The sequence below is a fragment of the Parus major genome, chromosome 5, assembly GCF_001522545.3.
Source record: "Parus major isolate Abel chromosome 5, Parus_major1.1, whole genome shotgun sequence".
Lineage (NCBI taxonomy): Eukaryota > Metazoa > Chordata > Aves > Passeriformes > Paridae > Parus > Parus major.
Genome location: NC_031774.1, coordinates 15702184 through 15724246, shown reverse-complemented (window position 1 = coordinate 15724246; position 22063 = coordinate 15702184). Strand labels below are relative to the sequence as shown.

The window sequence follows — 22063 nt, the reverse complement described above, 5'->3', positions numbered from 1 at the left end:
GCACGGGCAGCGCGGCCCGGCCGCGTTCCGCAACCCCGGGCGGTGCCGGCACGGCGGAGCGCGGCTGCCAGCACCGACAGTACCATCCTCTGCCCCTTTTCTAGGCAGCCGGACAATAAGCAAGGCAAAGTAGGACGGTGCCTGACGGAGCAGGACACGGGGCAAACGTCGTGCTTTGCTGTCTGCACTACGGGCCCCGTCCGTAATGGGGCCAGGGCTGGACTCCCGGTGAGAAACGGGAATAATGACGCCTTTTATGAGCAAGGCTTTGCACTGCTCTCGGTGCTCTGTGTGACAAGCAAGGGCATGGGCTACCAGAGCTACAGGCAGGCTTACATATCACATGGCAGCCCAGCAATGACATCCAGACTTTATCAGGGACATTTAAACAGAGGAAGGGTGAAGAAGAATAAGGCTATAAACAGCAAGAGATGACTTGCCATTATGACCAGAGTTAGGAGCAGGCACTTGGGTTAAGCAGTCTCCCCAAACACAAGGTCCATTGTGACCCACCATTCAGTTTTGCCTGGATAAATCACTTGGATATGTGTTTTCCTAACAGACCTTAGAAAGGCACTACGCGTCCAATTCCTTAGCCATGCCAGGTAAAAACCAGTCTACACCCCTTTTGGACAGGCATCTCTGCCCACATGTTGCAGTTGTAGCATTTAGAGCCCGATCACCACAAAAAATGTGGCAGGTGTGGCATAATGTGACCTGGAACAGAAAGTCTTGAGGATGTTACTTATTCTGACACACCAAAGCCTGGCCCATGACATCTCAGCAAAAACAGTAGGTTTGCCACTTTATGTACACCTGCAAGACCAGCTGCAATCAGAAGGGGCAATTCTCCATTCAGGGTACAGGCAAGTTGTTCCAGTTTGTGTACTGAACAGGCATCTTCCCCTGTGAACAGAAGACAAACGGGCTTGTTGAATTCAGCTTAGCACAGTGACATTGCTGCTGCTGCCACCAACCTGGCATCACCTGGTCAAAGCAGGCGGGAATGTGGCTGCTGTTTGCACAACCCCAAGAAACCACAGCCCCACGATGCGACCTGAAAGAAAAATGTGCTGTTGCTCAGTCCCAAAGCATCTACCCAGGCAGGGGTGTTTGTCAGCTACGCACTTTTAGTTGCATGTCCAAGTTAGGCCTCCTCACCCTTGTGAAGCAGGAGGTATTTTGATTCCCACTGTACAAGCAATCCACTTAAGATGGAGTTGTAATGACTTCACTGATAGCACACAGGAAGCCTGCAGCTGAACACAGCTCAGTTTTCCACAGTGAATCCTGGTGCTTCATACCAGAGATACTCCAACCTGTGAAAAATCTAATGCTCTGTCAACCCTTTCCCCAAGTATGAGCAACTTGTGACAGTAACATTGCAAAGCAAGAGTCCTGGCAAATGGAAGAAGGGCACCTGCCAAAAAGGCAGCTGCCCTCGCTTTGTCCACCAGTGCAATCTGCACAGAGAGAATTTAGCTTGTTAAAGAACCCCCTTAAAAACAACAAACCTGTGATATAAAGCAGCTTAAGTTTTAATAAAAGTCTGTCTATCCAAAGTAAATTAAAGAAAGAATCCAGGGGTAAAACCAAAATAAATACAGCTCTGTGGTATTACAGTTGTATTAGGAAAGTTAGCCTCTCCATGACTCTGAATGCAAAACAGTCGCTCTTCAGACACGGACCTACAGTGGTTTTATGCAGGTTAGGAACTGATCCTCTTCTGGTAAAACCAAAATATTGATTGAAACAACTTTCAAACCTGGTCACTTTTTACTTTGATGCAAATAAATGGTCTCTCTTCTGCTAGCTTCCACATCAACCCAGCATTTTCCTTTCCTCAGCCATAGGTCTCCACAGCACTCCTTCCAGCCTTTCCCCACCTACCACTTTTCCTCTATTCAAGCAGTATCCTCTGTTTGGATCAACTACATGCTACAGTTTACCTGTAACACAGATTTTATGCAAGTTGTGGGAAAATCCAGCATCTCTAAGTCAATTTTAAATGCTTCAAGATAATAAAAATCACGTCATTATAGGAAGCACAGCTTAGGCACACACACTTTATTTATGTCACCAACATAAATAATTTAAACCACATGTGCAATACAGATTCTTACAGCTTTGACAAGATTTAGAACACACGGTGCAGACACAAATGGGTTTATTTTTGAGCTGCTTCATATAGAAAGAAGAGTACTCCATCTACAAGGAGTGTTTATTTGAACACAGCTGCTGCTCTGATCTCCACCTATGCATATTCTGAAGGATGCATATCTACACTTCCTTAAGGGTGTGTCTACAGCCATCTGAAATCCTGCCTATTTACATTCATCAGAAGCCTCTTTTTCACTTGCTTCCTCAACATCCTCTGCATATAACAACTGTTGCATCTGATCTTAGCCCAATTGTGCTTCGGCACCGGTGAACTGCTTCTAGCATGTGCCTTCCCCACCAGACAGGCAGTGTTGTGTATTGAAATCATCACTAAAGGTTAACAGAAATACCTGTGAATGGACCTACAAACAGCTTCACCACTCGCATTGGATCTACAGACACATCAGCAAAACAGTGACATCACCAAAGGCACAGAGGAAGGGCACAGCAGGGAAGAGGGGGGCGCTGGGAAGAAGGGAGCCCCATTTCTCCTCACTTACACATGACTACATGTGCTAGCAGCACACTGATGGAAAGCTTTCTACAGTGATCCCAACTACCAAGCTAAGGAATGATATTTATAAATGTTATGAATAATGCTTTGTATTTATAATGCTGTTATAAGCAGCACTTAACCATTATATACTTATTTGCCCCTTTTACCGTTCCATAAAAAGTACATGTAAAGCAGCCACCACAGGGATGTATACTGGTACTTGGAGGTTGGCAAAGAAAGCAAGTTGTATTCAACCCAGACAAACAAACAACGTCAAGGCAGAAAAAAAAAGAAAAAAGTTACAATTCAGCATTTATATGCATAGAAATGAAGCCTTGTAACGTCAGACTATAAAGTCCTGTTTTAAATTAAGCTTAAGTTTATTGTGTGTCCCTGCCTGACATATAACATTTCAATTTTGCAAGCTCATGAGCCCTTTTGTTTGTCTTTAGTGTGCCCTGATACCGCCTAGCCAAGTACGCTTTCCAGTTACCTCGAAGGGTACTCCCAGGTGTCTGGAACCATTGAAAATCAGCAATGAGAACATTTTATCCTTTAGCTTGCCTCTAAGATGTATTTATACTGAGATTACATTTGCTCTCCATTTTGTCATTCTCACACAGCAGCAGATGGCACAAGCAGCTCTGCTCAGTATCAACACTACAGGCATGGATTTGGGACAGAAGACAGCCTGAAAACAAGTTGTCTCAGTCTCAAAAAGCAGTCTGGAATGGTCAGAGAGAAGGGGGAAATTTATTTTAAAGGTATGCGTTCAGCTCCACTCTTGATTCAATAGCAGGAGCAATAGGTCTTCCTGGCCACACAGAGTGTTGTGATGCAAGCCTTATCAAAGTGGCCACACACAGTGCAAAAAGTTTGTGCACAAAGACTGAGCTTAAAAGCAGCACATTTTTAAGTGACAAGGTGCCTACATTTGCTGCTTTACTGAAAACTCTGAAAACAATGACAAGTCAGTGTCTATCCTGCAATCATCTTTGGCTTCATCAATACTGTGGGGTGTTTTTTTCTACAACGGGCAGAGAGCAAAAAAATGGTACACAATTCTCACTTCATCCATAACATGAGAAAATCATTTGCAGCAAGAAAAGCAAATTAGCTCAAAAAAATCAGTAAAGCTCCACTGGGAACTCAAAAAAAATTATATTAAGGGTTTTTGGAAAGGATGCACAAAATGAGAAGAACCAAGTGTTCATCAAATACCACTTTACTTACTAAAAAAAAAAAAAAAAAAGAGCAAAGGAAAAGGAAAGAGTGCTGCTCTAAGTATCAAACAGAAATCGTGATCTTAAAGGTATCGTATTTCTGACAAGTGTGTAGGTGCATCTATTGTTCTAAAATCCCAAATGTCAAGTTCAACAAGTGTGTATGGATGAGAAATGAAGAACATGAATGTGTTGAAGGAAGCAGCAATAAAAGCTGCTTTTATCAAGAGATACTCAACTGTACCAGCACTGAACTAATACCTGAGCACTATTAATAAAGGATGGGATAATCACAATCAGACTCTACATGAAGAGGTAATTTGAAATAGAAAACAGAATTCATTTTTATCACCTGCATTTCAGCCAGTCCTCCTGAGTCAGCCCACCTAAAATGACAGAAGCCCTCTGAAAACACACACTGAAAGGACATTTGTTTCCTCTGCAGCTGTTCAGGCAAGTATGTGGCAAATACATTCTGAGTCAAAGAATTGCCATGGAGCTGGAGCGAAACATCAGATTCAGACATCAGTTTGTAGAAATCCTGAAAATGTACCACTATTTATAAAAATAATTTCTCTTATTGTTATTCTGAATCCTATGCAAGTTCTAATCTTACTTCATTCTGCTTAAAGCTTCCCCGCACTTTCAGCTGTAAAGGTTCTTTGCTTTATGTACTAAGTTTTTGTACACCATCCTATAGCACCCTGTTTCAGTGAGGATGAAGCAGTCCCTCTACAGAACCTTTCCAACAGAGTTCATTCCAGAGTGGAGCAAAACACCACTATGGCACAGCCTCAGGAGGCAGAGGGTTTCCCTCATTCCAATTTGCAAAACAATATACTTGGCACTACTATATACAGGAACAACAAACTGGAAAATATTTGCAAATAAAGAGCTCAAATCCATCATCCTCATAAACTTTGTCTCTTTTCCATAGAGACAAAGTGTGCTTAGCAGAAGCTTAGTGATAGCTCCAGGTAACACTGGGGCTGGAGTGATGTGTAACATCTCTCTCAGCAAGGGTGAAATCCCTTTTTTTCCTTTCTGTGGGGAAAAAAGTGAGAAGGAAACACAAATAACTGAAGGTGTGCCTGTGAAGCTAATCCATTTATCATTTTGACTGCCCAAAGATGTCTTTCAACACATGCATCTCACCAAGTCAAAGGAAGAAGCCTTATTAAGCAGAGTACGTGCTGATGGGCTGCACGGGTGCTTATGGTACATTATAAGGATTGAGATGCTGAATTTCTACCATTGCAGCTGCTGTTAGCTCCTTCCCAGAGATAAAACTAGTGACAATTTAATCTCACATTTTGCCTTTTTTTTTTTTTCTTGCCCTAATTTTAAAGTTTAGCTAGGCTGCACTCCAGGGAAGCATTAATGCAATATGCATTTGATACAGAAAAGCTAAAATGAAAGACTCCTTTTCTTTTCCTCCCCCAAATACACTGGACCTCAAGCTTCATATAAAGAGGTAAAACTTCTAAAACTTGGCTAAGAAGTTCTCCCCAGGGATTGTTTAACATATTCAGAACTACTTGCTACATATATACAGAACTCTCCCTGTAAATTTTACAACACAACTACTGTTTCTACAGACTTGGGTAAATATGACATAGAAAATAAAATCCTAATTGCATATTGGCTCAAAACTCTAGGCTAAGGAGTCAAAGGTGTAATCAGCACAGGAAAGGAGGGTATCTGTGGCAGCACTGTTATTGGTCAGGACTATCTGTGCTTGGGTGGGAAAGGCACAGAAGGAAAAAGGGGAGATGCTGGGAGTGAACTTGCAGCATTTTCCCAGACAGATGGAGAGACACCAAAGGAATTAAAGTTTCCCTCTTTTTTGGACTTAAGAATGGCTTCATTTCAGTACAGTAAATTATTTTATCTGGTAATGTCACATTTAGATGACAGCACAAGGAAAAAAACAATTAATGAAATCAACATGAAATTTATTCTATGAGATTTTTCCCCAGGCATGCCTGCATTACAAAGAACTTACATTATGTAATGAGAAAGTATTTGTTGTAATTCCTGGCATTTACAGAATAACTCCTTAGCTACGACTTCTGAAGATCAGGGCCACAAAATCCAGACGTCACAAAATTAACTTGGTTCACACCCAGACCAGTGCACATTTGCATTCCACACTCAATACAGAGGTGCTTCATCCAAGCTAATTTGATTTCTTAATACTGCTCAGGCCCAGCACAGATCAGAGCAACAGGAGGCCAGCACAGATTTAGCCATGGAAACAATGTCATAAAGTTCCTAACCTACAACCTGAAATAGTTTGAATTTATTATCCGGGTGAAGAACTTTCCAGCAGGCGTTCAGCAAATGCATGAGTACAAGCAGTGCTTGCACTGGGGCAGCTCAGCCCAGAGGAGGGGCCCTTCCCAGCTGGGCAGTAAAACCTGTCTGGTCAGCGTGCGTGCGAAAGAGAGAGCTGGAGATGGACACTGGGATTCACACACACACACACACACCCAGACACACACACACCCAAACACCCAAACACACACACACCTCCCAAGGCTTGGGCACAGCTCACATTACACTGCTGCGTTCCAAAACACTCGGGGAAGTAAAAACGTGGAGATCCTGCCTTTGAGGAATCCTCAAACCTCACATGCTGCTGAGTATTTCAAGGCATGTGATAACAATTCTTATTCAGCATGTTAAATGAGAGAGTTGAAAATTTACTGGGAAAAACCTTGAAGTTGTATAGGACAATTCCTGACACTTGGCTATAGCAAAAATCTTGTACACAAGAGCCCACAACACCCTCACAGCAGAGTCTTGGCTGTGCCTGCAAAAGAAGGACATATATACTTATGCAGCTACGGCCACACAGGACTGCACAGCATGAGTAGCCTGCTTGGTGTTTTCTTAAAACTTCTTACACAAATAGTTTTCACAGCCAGTTTCCATGCTCTGATTTTCTGAAGAAAAAAAACAGCTTCAGAGCTATTCATTTACCCATTTGATTTGAATACTTTGATGGCATAGAACTTCCAGCGTTTCACAAAACCCAACATGATCATATGGTCTTGAGACCAATCCTCTCCTACAAATTCTGGGCAGATTTGGACAAAGAGTGGCAGAAGAATACAATATAAGGTTAAGGCAAGCATACATGTTTTTTCAGGCTCTGCACTAATATATTCTGGAAGCACACTGGCCTAGTTTAATGAGGAGCTGGTAGAATAAAAAAAGCTTGTGTACACAGGATTGTTGGGGTGTTTCATGTTCATTGTTTCTAACTAACATTTCTTTAAAAGCAAGCTAAGCCACACAGGGAAATTTTGGCATTAGTAAAAAAAACCCCAAAGAAACATCCAAAAGAGGAAAATTCATGGAAAATATCACTTCTTTATCCAAAGATAATACAAAACAGAAGTAATACTTGAATTATCTCAAACCATCACAAGTTTTTATTTTAGGCTCAGAATATTTGAAAGCTGGAAAAAAAAACCTCCTGGAAGCATACAGAGGTCATGAAAGGGTCTACTTATAAAAGAATTGCCTTACAAACTGCTATACACTGCTGTATTAGAGGCTTTTCTAATGCTGTCTTGCTTAAAATCTTCAGTTTGCCTAGAATTTGTTCTATGGCTACATTTACACCTTTTTTTCCCCATAGTCCATTACAACTCTTGAATGGATGCTTATTTACTAGGAAACAAAAGCACTGGCTGACAGAAGAGCTTTGCTTTTCTGGTTAGACAAGATTGCCATTTGTCATGTTTCAGTAATGCAGTAAGAAAATTAGCCTTGCCTGCTCTCAGACAAAAGAAAAGTCACACTTAAGGTATTGGACAGAAACTGAGGAAAGGATACTACTGTGTCTACCAAGACTATTCTGTATGAACTTTGCCAAATATGTCCCTTGCCCAGTTCCACAGCTAAAACCAAAGAAATTACTATAATCTACACTTTGCATTTCTTGCTTTGCACACTTTTCCTAAACTATTTGCTTTCAGGATTTTGTCAATATCAATATGTACTGAGACTACAAGGATCAATGGATAATTATGTCAAACATCGTAATTCCTACTTAGCTACTGAGAAATCCCATTACTGTGAACATGGCAAAGACATCTGCAAATGCTTGATGAAAATTGCTTCATGAATTGGAAGATACATGGAAGCTGCAGTGTTACTGCAAGGATGCACAGGCAGGTAAGGGATATAGACATATATATAGATATTCATTATATATATATATATATATAAAAATTTTTTACCTAAATTCAGTGATAACATAGTACCTAAAGCATTTTCACATTTTTCTAGGCTTCTCATTGGGGAGGTAAAAGTGAACACTAGAAGATGTATTCATCCTGCATCTTGAGCTACTTCTACACTTGGAAGGAACATTATGTGTATCAAGGAAATGTGCTCCAACACACAGTAAGTGAACCTTTCCCTTTCAACATTCTGCTCTAAAAATTGTTTGAAACTGGGGAAAATACACTGTGTTCTACTATGCAAATAGCAACTTCCCTGTATAATTATAGTGCATTTTGCTGAGAATTGCATCATGACTAGAATACTACCAAGAGGGCAAACATTTAACCACTATTCTTAGTATGTTAGAAAATTTTTCCCACATTACATAAACATGTACACACCCAGACTTAGGCAGCACCATCAATCTTTTTATTGTTTTTACTTTAGTAAAGCAACAACTATTTTTTCATTTCAGTAGTTTAATTTTTATTAATTTTGTAAAACCAGTATTTAACTTTCTCCTTCTGCTTTCTTCACAGTTATTCTTCCCTTGTTTTTACAGTTGCCTAAACTTTCTGTACTGGCATGCTGATTTTAAAAAAATCCTTAAAACTTCATTAAAAGAATTAACTTCTAAATGTGTATTGAACAGAAGAAAAGTATCAAGGAGATTCTCCTGATGTTTTGTTAAAATGAATGTATGCACAGCTGACAAAAGCATAAATAGGATGTATTAACAGGATCGCACATACTAACCAGAAGCAGCAAAACTAAAACATAGCAGATTATTGATAACATCATCAAAGCTTTACAAGCTCTTCCATATGTTGACCAGGAATATGAACCATGCAAAATTCCTCTGAACAGATTCAGCCTTATATAATTTTAATTCTAGACATAACTCTGAAAAAGAGTCAGAGAGTTCAGGGTAACCACACTTGAGCAGGTCACATTAAAAGAAGAGACAACAGCTAGGAATTTAGCAGCTCAAAAGCTAACATTGGTATGCTGAGTCCATATTCAAATATCTGATTGATGATATGTGAGAATTCAGTGTTTCATTTTTTGGTCTAAAAGGTGCTAAAATACAGAATATATTCTGCTCTCAAATGGTCCCCTACAGGTTTAGTGTTAAAACAAAAAGGGCATGGTATTCTAACTCCACAAGGTAAAACAAATTCCTTATTTTCTTCCCAATAAAAATTTCCATTTTTATACAAAGAACCAATGGTCAACTAAATGAAAATCTTGAAAATAATTATTTTATCATAAAACAATATAATTCTTGGTTTAATGATACAACATTCAAAACATTGCTACTACTGTTTCTGAATGTAGTAAAATATTTTATTCTACAAATTAGACTTTGTTTTGTTTGCATATGCAAATATTCATTCTTGCATATTTGGAACCTAACCAGAGCTATACTGCTTGTATGGCAATTCTTGTATGAGGGAACTTGTTTTTTGCCTTCCCCTATGAACAAATTCATAAAGAAAATGATGAAAATCCACCTAGCTGAAGTCAGTATTCATATCCACCACAAGGTGCATGCACATCAAAACATGTAACAGACAGAAGTAATACCACTGAGAAGTCACATCCTGCTGCCAATCCAGGCAGGGACAGACACCCACTGCCCTGTAACCCCAGGCCTCTCCACAGCCCATCAGATCCTTTTTCTGTGCCTGATGGAAAAGGGAAGGTTCAGGGCAGAGAAGGTCCAGTGTTAAAGGAAGACATTTACTTCCCACACCAAAGAGAAGGAACCAGTAACTATGCTTCACTGTCCAAGGATTCAGACAGTCCTTTGGAAAACAAGCCTCCTCAGATAAAACTTTATCTTTTAAACAGCCAGGTGGAGAAGGAATGATGTTGCATGGATTCAGCTGTTAGCAACAAGCAGGTAATGCACAGCTCCTCTGATCTTTCACCTCACATGGCTGTTGCTTTGTCTTCACCAATAATGGCTTGTTGGGGGACAGTAGTTTAAAAGACAAGACAAAATGTGCAAGACTTCCTATAGAGACAATATCTCTCAGGTATAATCAGCATTGCATGCCCCTTCTTTGGGTTGAGTTTATCTGTTTTAACCTTGTATATAAAAGTCAAAAGTTGTGTCCCCACTATGGTTTTTACCGCATACATATCCCTAATTCACAATGAAAATGGACATTTTTTTGATTGAAGACGGTATTTGCCTACACAAATACAGCAAGTTAGCAAAGAGCTGCTACTGCAGACACAGCACTTCTGAGGAAACCTGTGCTCTGCACACACATTTAAAGTCACCTCTCACCCATGCCTCTGAGCTGTCCAAGTAAAACAAGCTATACTGGTAAAATTAACACATTTTGCCAATAAGTACACTTGACTTTGTTCCAGTGCAGGTGTACTCTCAAAAACCTTCTTCATACCCCAACCAACAACGCCAGAAGACATTTGGAGCAGTGACAAGACTTACACAGGTAAAGCCCAACTTTTCCACCCAGTGATTCACGCGTTTCCTCCAGTGGCATGCCAGGCTCCTACACCACAGAACCTACCCAGTGCTTCCCTGAAAAGCCTGATTTACTGGGATTGCACAAATCAAAGGTACTGCACGTGCAGGGGATGATGCAGCCACCTACCTGCTGCAGCCCAGGCAGGGTGGCTGCCCCACGCCCAGAGGTTCTTTCCAGGGGCCTTTGGGGAAGCAGGGGTAATTAGGTCCAGGCCGCAGAATGAGCTCCCAAACCCAGGGATGCTCGGGTACATTTTATGCCAGCACATCACAGCAACCAAAGCAGTTCTGGGGTCAGAACCAGCCTTCAGTTCTTGTCTGCCTTCCATCCAGTTACCCCTGTAGTGAACCCAAAGCTTCATTAGCTCAAAGCACACCTCCCAAAAAGGCTTCAGTTTGTGTATTTGACAAAGAAGAAAATCAGTTATTTTTCAGTAATTTGTTTCAATGGCTGATCACATCCATTGTTAAGCCACGCGTCCTTTGAATATTTAAAACCTCCTTAACATCTGTATTTCCAATTATGGTTGCCATCCTCTCTCTGTTACAGCTTTCTTCAAACTTCATTAGTTAGATATTATATTTACCTCTTGACCTTCTGAGTAATTAACAAAAAAATCTCCTTATGCCTCATTATTATAAAACTTTTTTCCCAGTCCTTAAATACTGCAGGTCTTTTCCACCTTTCTAATTTGAATGAAGGTATCAAAGTGCCTACTCAAAACAGTGCAACTGTAACTGCTCTAAAGATCTGGAGCTCTTCTAAAATATTAATAGGGATGAACAAGTACACAAAATTTCATCTGGATCTCCATTCCCCCCAAAAATTAAGTAACTTGTTGCAGTTTTGAAATGTTTTGAGTTTCTAACTTTGAGAAGTTCAGAGAATACTTGCATCCTAAGTGAACAGAAAGAATGCTACTTCTCATTATTTCATCAAGGAAAGAAAAAGCTATTAAATCATCAATTCATTTACATTATCCAGAGAGAAGAGCTATAAATATAACTCTTGTTTTATAAATATTTAATCAGGTTAGTAACAATTAGAATCATTTCATCCCACATGGGTTATGCTACCTTTGATTAAAAACCTCAAGGAAGCAAAAAAAAAGTTGTTTTTCTTGTAATCCCTTTTTTCCCCCTTTCTCTCCCACAACCACAGGAATGGAAGCTACAGCATGGTCATTCAAAATTAGGTTGTAAGAAACAGTGCACATCAAAAATGTTATATCCTCCTTCTACATAAAATTATCATTGTGCTGTTTCCACTGTAATCCTTGAATACCCTTGAGCAGTTACTGATTTGAGCCAAATTATCTGACCCAAGGGATAGTGTAGAAGGAGCTGAGAACATGGTACAGCCTAAAACTTGAATGAGTTGTGTCTTATCATCTGCTAATGTGACCATTAGTGTGGAAATCCACTCAGTTCCACTTTACTGCCCACTGTCTCCACTGCTTTCCTTATTCTTCCTTTCTTCTACTCAGGGAAAATGCCTTGTCCCATCCCTTACAAGGAACAATCAGAGAGCAGCAGTGAGGGAACCCAAAGTAAGTTGTACCCCTGATTCCTTCAATGCTGTCCTTCATTTCACTTAAAAAAAATGCTACTTTAACATATAGAACTCAGGAAAGATAGCCAACCATACCTGAACTTGCTGGAAATCATGACCCACCCTCACCCTCCCCATAAACATACTCCATATTCCATATACTCAAGACCACTGAGGTACTTGACTGATGAGAAACCCAAGATTTATGCAAGTCAGAACTTGCACACATTTCCCAACTTCGTCATATTACACCTCTGCTAAAAGTGAAAGCTGCAGTTTACCCTCTCCGGTGCTTCATTTCCTGCCTTATTTCTAATTCCAGACAATCAGTTTCCAGCAAAAACTGAAAGCCTGTGCTCTCTCACCATGCAACAAAGGAAGCCAGATTTTCCTCCTTACTGTAGACATGTGCTTTTGCACAACTTCCATTAGCAGATTGTTGCTTAAGAGAAACAGACTGGCAGTGAGAAATAGCTCAGCAGCTTGGCATTTGTTCTACTTGTGTAACCCTTCACAAACAGCCTTGCATTTCCATGAAGGCAACAAACATCTGCTCTGTACACATACAAATATTAAATAATCCAGAAGTCGCAGTGCTGTTCAAAAACAGGCTGAATGGACATTGAGGAAACAAAACCCAATTCACATTCTCATGCTTTCAGGCCTAGGGGTGAAATTGAGTGACATTCTTGCAAAGAACCCAACGGGGCTGGATCAGTTCCCCTAAATGAGAGTGATAAAATCATACAAGAGCAATATCACACGTAGCTACTTGTCCCACTGACCCAGGCTGCCAGGACATGGTGTTAAATACTGCTGTTGGAGCAAGTCAGAAGTGCTCAAGAACATAGGAAAACACTTGGAGAAACAGAAGACTGGGACTTACAGAGAGGTGCACACTCATGTATCAGAGAACTGTTAGAAAATAGTGGTTGTGGCTCACCACGGTTGAAGATTACCAAAACCCAATCATCTCCTCACAGTCCTGCAGTTTTCTGACCACCCTTTGAAAGATCATTCTAAGCAGTAAAAACCAACGAAAATCAAGTCTGAGCATTATCTGAAACCTGAAATGTGTAGGAAGCTTGAAGTATGTATTTGGGACAACTAGGGAATTACATTCCTATGTATGAGATGAAGCATGGTCTGAAACATTTTGTAAGTATCTTTTTAATTCTCAGAGAGGTGTCTGTTTTGAAATTGCATTGCCATATCCCAGTATGTACTTACAGGGGAGCAGACAAATTACAATTAGTTTTCAAGAACGTGACAATAAAAATATTTAACCTGTATTGCAACATAGTTTGTAGCACAAACTGCCTCATCATTATCATACTTATTCATGCTATAGAGCAGAATGATATAGCAGAATAAGTACATATCAGATTTACTATGAGATTTACTATTGATAAACTATTCTGTGCATACATTACTGGAAATGCATACTTTTTATTCCCTTTTTATTAAGTGCCATGGTAGCAAAGTTGGAAGCTTATTACTCTATACAGATTTTCAATACATGTAGAATATAAAAAGCTCAACTTATTTATTCAGTCCACTAAATTTCTCCAAAACAGTAAGAGACATTCTCCCTCCCACCAAATGTTCTTCAGAACTCCTAGAGTCAGTATATGTGCTGATGGCCAGAGCAAACTTACACACAACATAACTCCTTTCCAGAGCAAAACAGAAAAACAGGAACTGATAATTCCACAACCACTTTCCCTTAAAACCCAAACCCTTGCTTTTTTTGAATCATTTTTAGGAGACCTTATTCATAGGACTTTTCTAGTACACAGTGACACACTACTATTTGCCCTGTACCTGACCATTGTGACTCTATCTATTGATCACATACTGGGTTATTGACTGCACAGTTCTCCACCAGAGAGCAAAATTATGTGGGTTTTTTTACTTAGAAGGAGAGCATCAAGAAGAGATGTGAACTCTAAGCTGGTTGAAATTGCCTCCATAATAATAAAATTTATTTTTGTAAACTGTAGCAGTGGATTTGACTTGAAAACACAGCCACCTCAATTTGTACTATTTTAAATTGGAATAATGTTCAAAATCTAAGCTGGGAAAAGGCTGAAGCTACTCTTGTGCACAGAATATGGGACAGAATTGGTATAGCTGTTAAAATCTAAATTAATTGACTTGGTTTTGGAGAAACAACTGCCACACCTACAGATACCCCTCCAAGTCAAAAGAAGAATAATTCTGTTGCTATCCTGTGCATTTTTACCATCGCTACAAATTTATTAGGATTGCAGTTGGAGAGGGCTACAGTTACTTTTTATGTGGCTTAAGCACATATTCCTACTCTGCCACTGTTCCTTGTAAAACTCCCTCTTCAAAGCTTAATAGCCTGTGATAAAAACTAATCCATAAAACTGAAAACAAGGGATTGGCAAAAGAGCCTGCAAGAAAAGGGGGGAAATAATGACAATTTTTCTACATTTCAAAGATTGGGTCAAAGTGGCCTACTAAAAACCAAATATCCAGCTCTTTCTGTCACCTCTTGGCCGGTTGCTGTCTGCTACAACTGTGCAAGTAAACCCTGATGAGATGGGCATGGAAGAACGGGCTGTTTCACCAGGGCTGAGCCAAGGGTCTCTCGGGAGGCTGCAGCTGTCCGTGGGCTCTCGCTTGGCTGGCAGCTGCCGTGGGCACGCACTCACTGCCTGGCTTTTGTTTTTCAGAACAGGGAGAAAACACATTTTTCCCCTCCCTTGTCTGGGAAACAGGAAACAGATTCTTATAAAGAATCTCCCACATACAGACTGGGCAGGAAAAAGGTGGAGTTTGGCAACATTAAGATTCGTTCTACAAATGCAGACCAGTAATTATTGTAAGCTAAGCAACAGGATGGCTGGGCTTACCAATGTTTACTCACCCCGGTGCTGCTGTTTTCAAATGTATTTATATTTCATGCACACTTGCCCATAAACATAAAAATCAGTTATTTTTAACTGAGTTTTCAGGTGGGGAGACCCTTGCACAGACTTTATTTACTTTACATAAATGCAATGAATGTAAGTATGTCTTTTCCAATAACTGTACAAGTTAATTCATTCTCATGAGCCTTATAAAGTGGCTAGACATTTTTATCCATGTTTTATAAACTATGCTGTTTCAAGTGGAGAATACAGCTCCCCAGAGCACAGGAAAGTTCTACACCTCCACTTCAGAAACCATAAATCAGTAGTAATATTGTCTTTAGCTTGGGGCAGGGGAAAATAATCATTAGGACAGAAATGTGTGTGGGTTTTCTAGGAAGGTCACTTGTTAATTCATCAGTGTGTTTGAAAAGATGGATCTTGTTGATCACATGTGCATCAGAAACACATATTAAAAATTAGTAACAGAAAAAGAATTAGTATGAACAGAAAGAAAGTTCTCCACTGGAAAAAAACCACCAGGATGTTGGTTTGACACCACTTGTTATGAATTACCCAAGAAAAAAGTCCTAAAATAACTCGATTGCATCACATACTAAGTTTGAGATGTTATTCACCTTCACAGGAAGCACCTAAAATCCAGATTGCTCAGTATTGCTCAGAGTGCTAATCTGCATGGAAATCTACCTCTCTTTCTTCAAAAGTTGTAGTCCAACCACTGAGAAATTAAAATTATTTTAGTAAAAAAATTAAATGAACCTGAAAAAAACCTGGTTTCTTTCAGTTCCTACACAGGTACCTAAACTTGTGCTTGTCAAGGTCAGACTAAACAGCCTTTTAGAGCTTACCAAAAAAGATTTTTTTTAGTAATCCTAAACGCAGTGTCTTGAGCATATTACAAAACTCAGCACTTAACCCCATAAAAATATTTAAATATGTAGTCAGTGTAATAATACCTCTTCAGTGTTCTGTGAGCCATCACTCATTACAAAAATCCTCTCGCAAGCTCTTTGAAATCAAATTATAATGAAAAAATGATTAAATGACCTGAAGAAAATGCCTTGTTACTGTATCTTGAATACACCCATAATTAAAACTGACTGGGAAGGCAAACACTTGTCTTGAAAAATAATGTGTTCAACACCTTTGAATAATGTAGCTGCATGACTGCTGTGAAATAAAGCACCCAAGCCAATAAACCCAACAGGCACAGAGTCAGCAGTAGTGCTGCTGCAGCTCCCTCCCATTCAGCAGGAGCCTCTTGCCCCAGTGCATCAGGTTCCTAATCCCTAGCACCCCTTGGCATCACTGTTGTTCTCTCCCACATAGGAGAAGCTAAAGAATTCCCATTTTCTTTTAGCTAAGCTGGCAGCACTGAGCAAAGTCATGGTGTATGCTGCATTGTTGGCAAGACACATATCTGGGAATTGGAGAAAAAATGATTAACAGGTTTTGGTGTTGCTTTTTCTTCCTTAGCTTTAAGGAGGGCCATATTCAAGAGTCCCCCCAAGACAGCTCCAAGGAAATAAACTTCAATTTACATCATCATTATTATAAGTATGATTTGACAGTGGGCATGGGAAGAAATCATGCTCCCATGCTCTTTTAATAGAAAGCCTGAATTCACTGAAAAATGCTTTTTGAATGGCTACATTTAATACAATTATTCAGTATCCTTTCACAGCAACAACCCATTAAAAACCTCTAGTCCTCAGAGCACATTAGGGGGAAGAAGCACAAATAAACTGTCCATTGCATATCAAGCTTCTGTATCTGCAATTCACAGTAACTGGTATAAAAGCTGATAGCTAATTTACTGCCCCTAGTTGTTATTAATGAACTATAAGTTTGGCTGTTAGTAGTTCTGGTGTAAAACAGGTAAATTATATGGTTAGTTTTAGTGAGCACTTCTTACCCTGCATATATACAACTTTCATTATAAACCCTGACCACAGCACGTACTCCAGAAAGCAATTTACTTGTATGGAGAGAGGAGGTAGCAGAGAAAGTGCCAAAAAAAAATTTAAAAATTAGGCATCTGAAGTGCTTTGTTGTTCCCTGTTCTGGCCCCAGATCGTTAATGGAACATCTTTGTAATACTCAAATCCTAAAATGAGCACTTCCTACCACCTGAGATTCTGTATCAGACAAAGGATAACAGTTCTTTTGAATTTGTGTCACAACGTTGTTTTATATCAAGAGGTGAGACGTTCCCATTAAGTAAGTACATATACTATGGGGGAATTAAAAAAAAAAAGAAAGAAAAAATAGAGGGAGAAAAGAATACACACACACAAGACATGCAATAGCATATTCTGAAGTTCTGAATTAAATCTTTGCTTCTGGTAGAGACTAATAAAATATCCATGAAGAGTTGCTGCTAACTGCATGTAGATAAGCTATGAGAATGAACATTTATTTCTATAGATTGTTCTTTGATTTAAATAATTCCAAAAGTTGGGAGACAAACTAATCAGGCCAGTTTTAAGAGTATGTATTCAAATGAGAATACTTCTGTCCCACAGCCTGAGTCTTAATCACTTTTTCATATTAAAAAAAAAAAAGACTTTTCTAATATGATACTTAAGTATTAATTAGCATAGTTTCAGTATTACATTGTAAAACTATTTTACACTATATGCCCCAGTGATCTGTATAATGGGCTGACAAAGAGGTTCCCCCCCCAAAAAACATTTGATATTTAATGTAAATACTTATTTTCTGTAAGTCATCTGCAGCATTCACCACGGAAAAGGCCCAGTTCCAAATCCATATTTGGAAATAACACTATTAATATAACAATGACTCACAGTGCAAGTTCTAATGATATCTTTTATTTAGAAACATTACATTTATAATACTTTCCCCATATAAGGCTTGAAGCTTAAGCCTTTACACATATATTGTTAGTGAATATAAAAATGCTGAATACTTAATACTTGTGAATGCTCATGCATGCAAAAAAATCCCAAAGAAAACACATGTGAGATCATAAATCTTGTGTTGTAGGACAAATCCTATGTGCACAGCTAGGCTGAATGTAAAGGGCAATAGAATCACAGAATGGTTTGGGTTGGAAGGGACCTTAAAGGTCATCCAGTTCCAACCCCACTACAGTGGGCAGAGAACCTTTCACTAGACCAGGTTGCTGAGAGCCCCATCCAATCTGGCCTTGAACACTTGCATTTATGGTACATCCACAAACTTCCCATAATCTGTTCCAGTGCCTCACCACACTCACAGTAGAGAATTTCCCCTCTTTCAGTTTGAACCCCTTAGTCCTTGTCCTGTCACTACAGTTCCTGATAAAGAATCCCTCTCCTGCTTCCCTGTAGGCTCCCTTCATATACTGGGAAGCTGCTGTAAGTTCTCCACACAACCTTCTCTTCTCCAGACTGAACAACCCCCAACTTTCTACAATCTTCTCAGCCTGAATAGTTTAAATAGTTAAAGGGAAAAAAAAAACCAAACCAACAAATACTCCCAAACCTCTATAAAACAAACACCATTCCTGAAGGTGAAGGTTTACTCAAAGATCCAGAATTACAATTCTAGAAGTGGTTTGGTATTTTGCACTGTATTTTGAACTTAGCAAATAGTGCAAGATAGACAGTAGCAGGAGTGTCCAGGATGCATAAATAATGTAAAAATGTCGTGGACTTGCTACAGATTTTAAGTATTGGCACCACGGGGTGACAGGGAGACTACTGTCAGTCCTGCCGTTTGCTTTCAGGACACTTAAATTCATCATCACCCTCTTTCTTCAGCTTTTGATGTCTCCATAACTTCTCCATACCGTTCCTGTAGTAGAGCCAACAGTAAAACCAATGGGGCCTCCCTCAGGCAGAGCATAGGGAAGAAGACAGGAGCCAGAACCTGCAGGAATGAGCCTTCACAGCACAGCGGGGCAGCAGTGGCCAGACACAGTCAGAAACCCTTTCTACGTGTGGGAAATGGTGTGAGACCAGAATCCTGTCCCCATCATTTGGCTCTGACACTGTGCAGTACTGGTAAAGATGGGGTGCAGGGGAGTGGAGTGAGAGACTTGAGCAAAATATTTTATAAAGGAAGCTTCTGCTGTTTATAGCATGAGAGTATTTGCCACATTTTGCTTGTCCTGAGGGGCTGCTCTCCCTCTGTACACACCCAGCAGTCAGAACTGCTGCAGTTGTCTATATCCAAACACTACTGAAACACCATCCCTGCATGCACAGCAGCAACGCTCCTCCAAAAAGGAGCAAAATAAAGGCATTTTAATGACATGTGAGAAGCCGTCTCACATTGTAACTGAGGCACGGGAATGAAGATCACTGTAAGCTTCAGAAAGAGTAGGAGTAAACCTGTAACTAAGTTACAAATGAGGAGAGGGCTACAGCTGACCAAGAAAGTACTAAGATATCTCTAGTCAGGCATGCTGGCATTTTGTACATTGTCTTGCATTTTCTGACATCATAAAGCATTCTAAAGACTACTCTCCAAAAATGGATTCCAAATAAAAAAAAACCCTGGAGTGGATAATCTACATTTTTGGCCCTAATCTAATAAATTTGTCCTGTGCTTTCCAAGGATAACAGTCTGTACTGCTACCCTTAGATTTCCCCTTTTTTCATCACAGAAAATGTGGTAATTTGGGAGGACTGTAAAGCAGTTCAAACAGCTGCTTCTCCTCAGATAAGATATTTGGGTGTTCATACTACCTCAGTCTGCCAGACGAGCTATTTCAATGGGCTTTCATGAGCTGTTTGTCACAATCTTCAAAGATATTTTTCCTGCAGTTGTAATGAGACTTAATAAAAAGGCCTTCTGAAGCAGACTTACTATATTCTTTCCGATTTCTACTTTTTTGGGCAAAACAAACATAAGAGTTTACTTTCTCTCCTTGGCTTGCTTTACGTCAGTACAAGACGGAAGCACACAAGAAAAACAAATTCTTTTTCAGTTTCAGTGCTTGGCTCAAAAATCAAAAATCATTAGTTTAAAGCAGTGACTTGGAGAAGAGGAAACATCTTGGGGCCAACAATATTTTTTATCAGTCAGTGAGCATCCATTAATCATTAAGATATTCCAAAGTATTTTTTCCCCATCCAACTTGAATTTGTTTCAAGAGTGTGGTTAGGTCTGACTGTGATAATATATAATCACCTTCATTTACACACAGACCCAAGATGAACACAGGAAAAAAAGGAAAAAAAACCTAAACGAACAAAAAACCACCACACCCACCAAAAAATCCCTTCCATGCAGAGTGGAACTCAGAGAACATTTTTGACAAGGGCCCAGGGCAGCGCTGAGGAGATGTCAAAGTATTTGAACTATCAGGTGAAACACCGATGCAACAACGTCACAAGTTAAACACAAACTTTTTGAAACAATTGAGCAAGTGCTCCCCAGCTGTTTAGGCACTGAGGTGCTAAACTACAAATAGTGCATTTTCAAAGCTTTAACCCCCACTAGATTTCTTAATGCTATGATCTAGCTATGTTCTTTTGGCACTTAACGTCCCAGAAAAACACGCCACACAGCAGTTATTCAGCAGTGTAGGGTCAGGTAGGGCAATGATGAGAAGATAAAAATTATTAAATTAACATCAAAATTTTGTTTTAAATTGTGCTACACACGTGTTTCAGCAAATAATCTCTTGCACATGCCTTCCGGTTCTATCACCGGAGGTCTGGGGTGGCCACTGTGCAGTTGCAGAGATTATTGCTCAGTTTTAACAGCCATCTTCACACAGTTGGCAAGCTTCTGAACATGAACTTTCAGACCAAATGTGGCCACTTGGCTTTGTCAAAATTACCAGGACAAGCAGAAGAGAATCATCATGTGGCTCTCTGGCCAGGGTCATCAGAAAGCCCAGTGAATCTGATGATTCTGAAAGCCAGCAATTTTTACCTTGTAGGAATACTACAGTAAGTATAATAATGGTCTAGGTAATACTAGAACACTGTTGGTCAGCATTCCCAGTGCTGTTGGAAGGGAAGTCAGCAGGCTGCCAGCTGTCCAACAGAGGTGTTGGCTTGTATGTTGTGACAATCTACTTACCACTGCAGCAAAGCCTTCCTGCACAGGGCATGTCCATTGTGCAGGGACACCAAAAGGTCTGCACCACTATGAAGATTATAGGAATGCACAGCCCTGTACATTGTGATCTAAGAGATATAGGAAGTTTACATCACATGACCAAAGTTCAAGCAGTGTTGAGGTCATATCTTGTGAAATGCTTGCTTAGATTTATACCCTTCCTTAAACTCAAATCATTAGAGAGGAGAAAAAGAGGAAACAGATGTCTAGTAAACAATATTTGTTACTTGACACCCTAACAGCCTGCAAAGACTTATACTGAGTATCACTAATTCCAATTGGTAAAGGGACAAAAGAAGACAAAAGAAGAAATAGCAATTGCAAAGAGAAAAAAATTGATGCTGCAATGATTACAGTGCCAGTGCATTTTTCAGCACCAAGCAAATAAAGGAATATCTCCCAAGCTAAGATGACCTTCACAAGAGATCATTTATAAAAAGAAACTTTGCAATGCAAAGAAATACAATCAGCATAGAGCAGGATAGCACACAACGGCAAAGCTGACAACACAGTCAAAGAGATGCTGGCAGGTAAAATTTCTACCTTTGTCTCAGCAACATAAAGTGGGTCTTCTGACTCAGTGTCCTCTGCTGAATCTCAGCACCTGATCCCTCTATTACCCACTTCAACAAGCAAGAGCAAACATGCCCATGTCCAGTGAGACTTGCTCAAAGAATACCTATAAATCACTGTTTTTAAGTGAAACTCTGAGTTTTAGTTGTGTTTCCCATTTATGTTTGTACAGTCCTTACACTAGTGTCAAGTGGGTTGTGATGGAACAGCAGAAAAGCAAGGCAGGGGAAGCTTTTTGCTGGTATTAGGTTGGAAAAGATCTTCAAGTATCTTTGCTCCCCTTGCAATCTCTCTCTCCCTTTTATGAGTTTACAACTGCAATCAGAGCCTGACCAA

General features: G+C 39.8%; 1 protein-coding gene across 5 annotated transcripts in view; it reads right to left on the bottom strand.

Annotated features, from left to right (window-relative positions):
- MOB2 (MOB kinase activator 2) overlaps positions 1-22063 on the bottom strand; it is a 108861-nt gene that overhangs the window by 29715 nt on the left and 57083 nt on the right. The window contains exon 2 of one of the 5 annotated variants that reach the window (XM_033515385.1): positions 817-906. The exons of the other annotated variants lie outside the window; for them this stretch is intronic. Within the exon in view, the coding sequence (XP_033371276.1) occupies positions 817-906 (90 nt within the window). The remainder of the gene's footprint in view (positions 1-816; positions 907-22063) is intronic. 5 annotated transcript variants of the gene reach the window in all.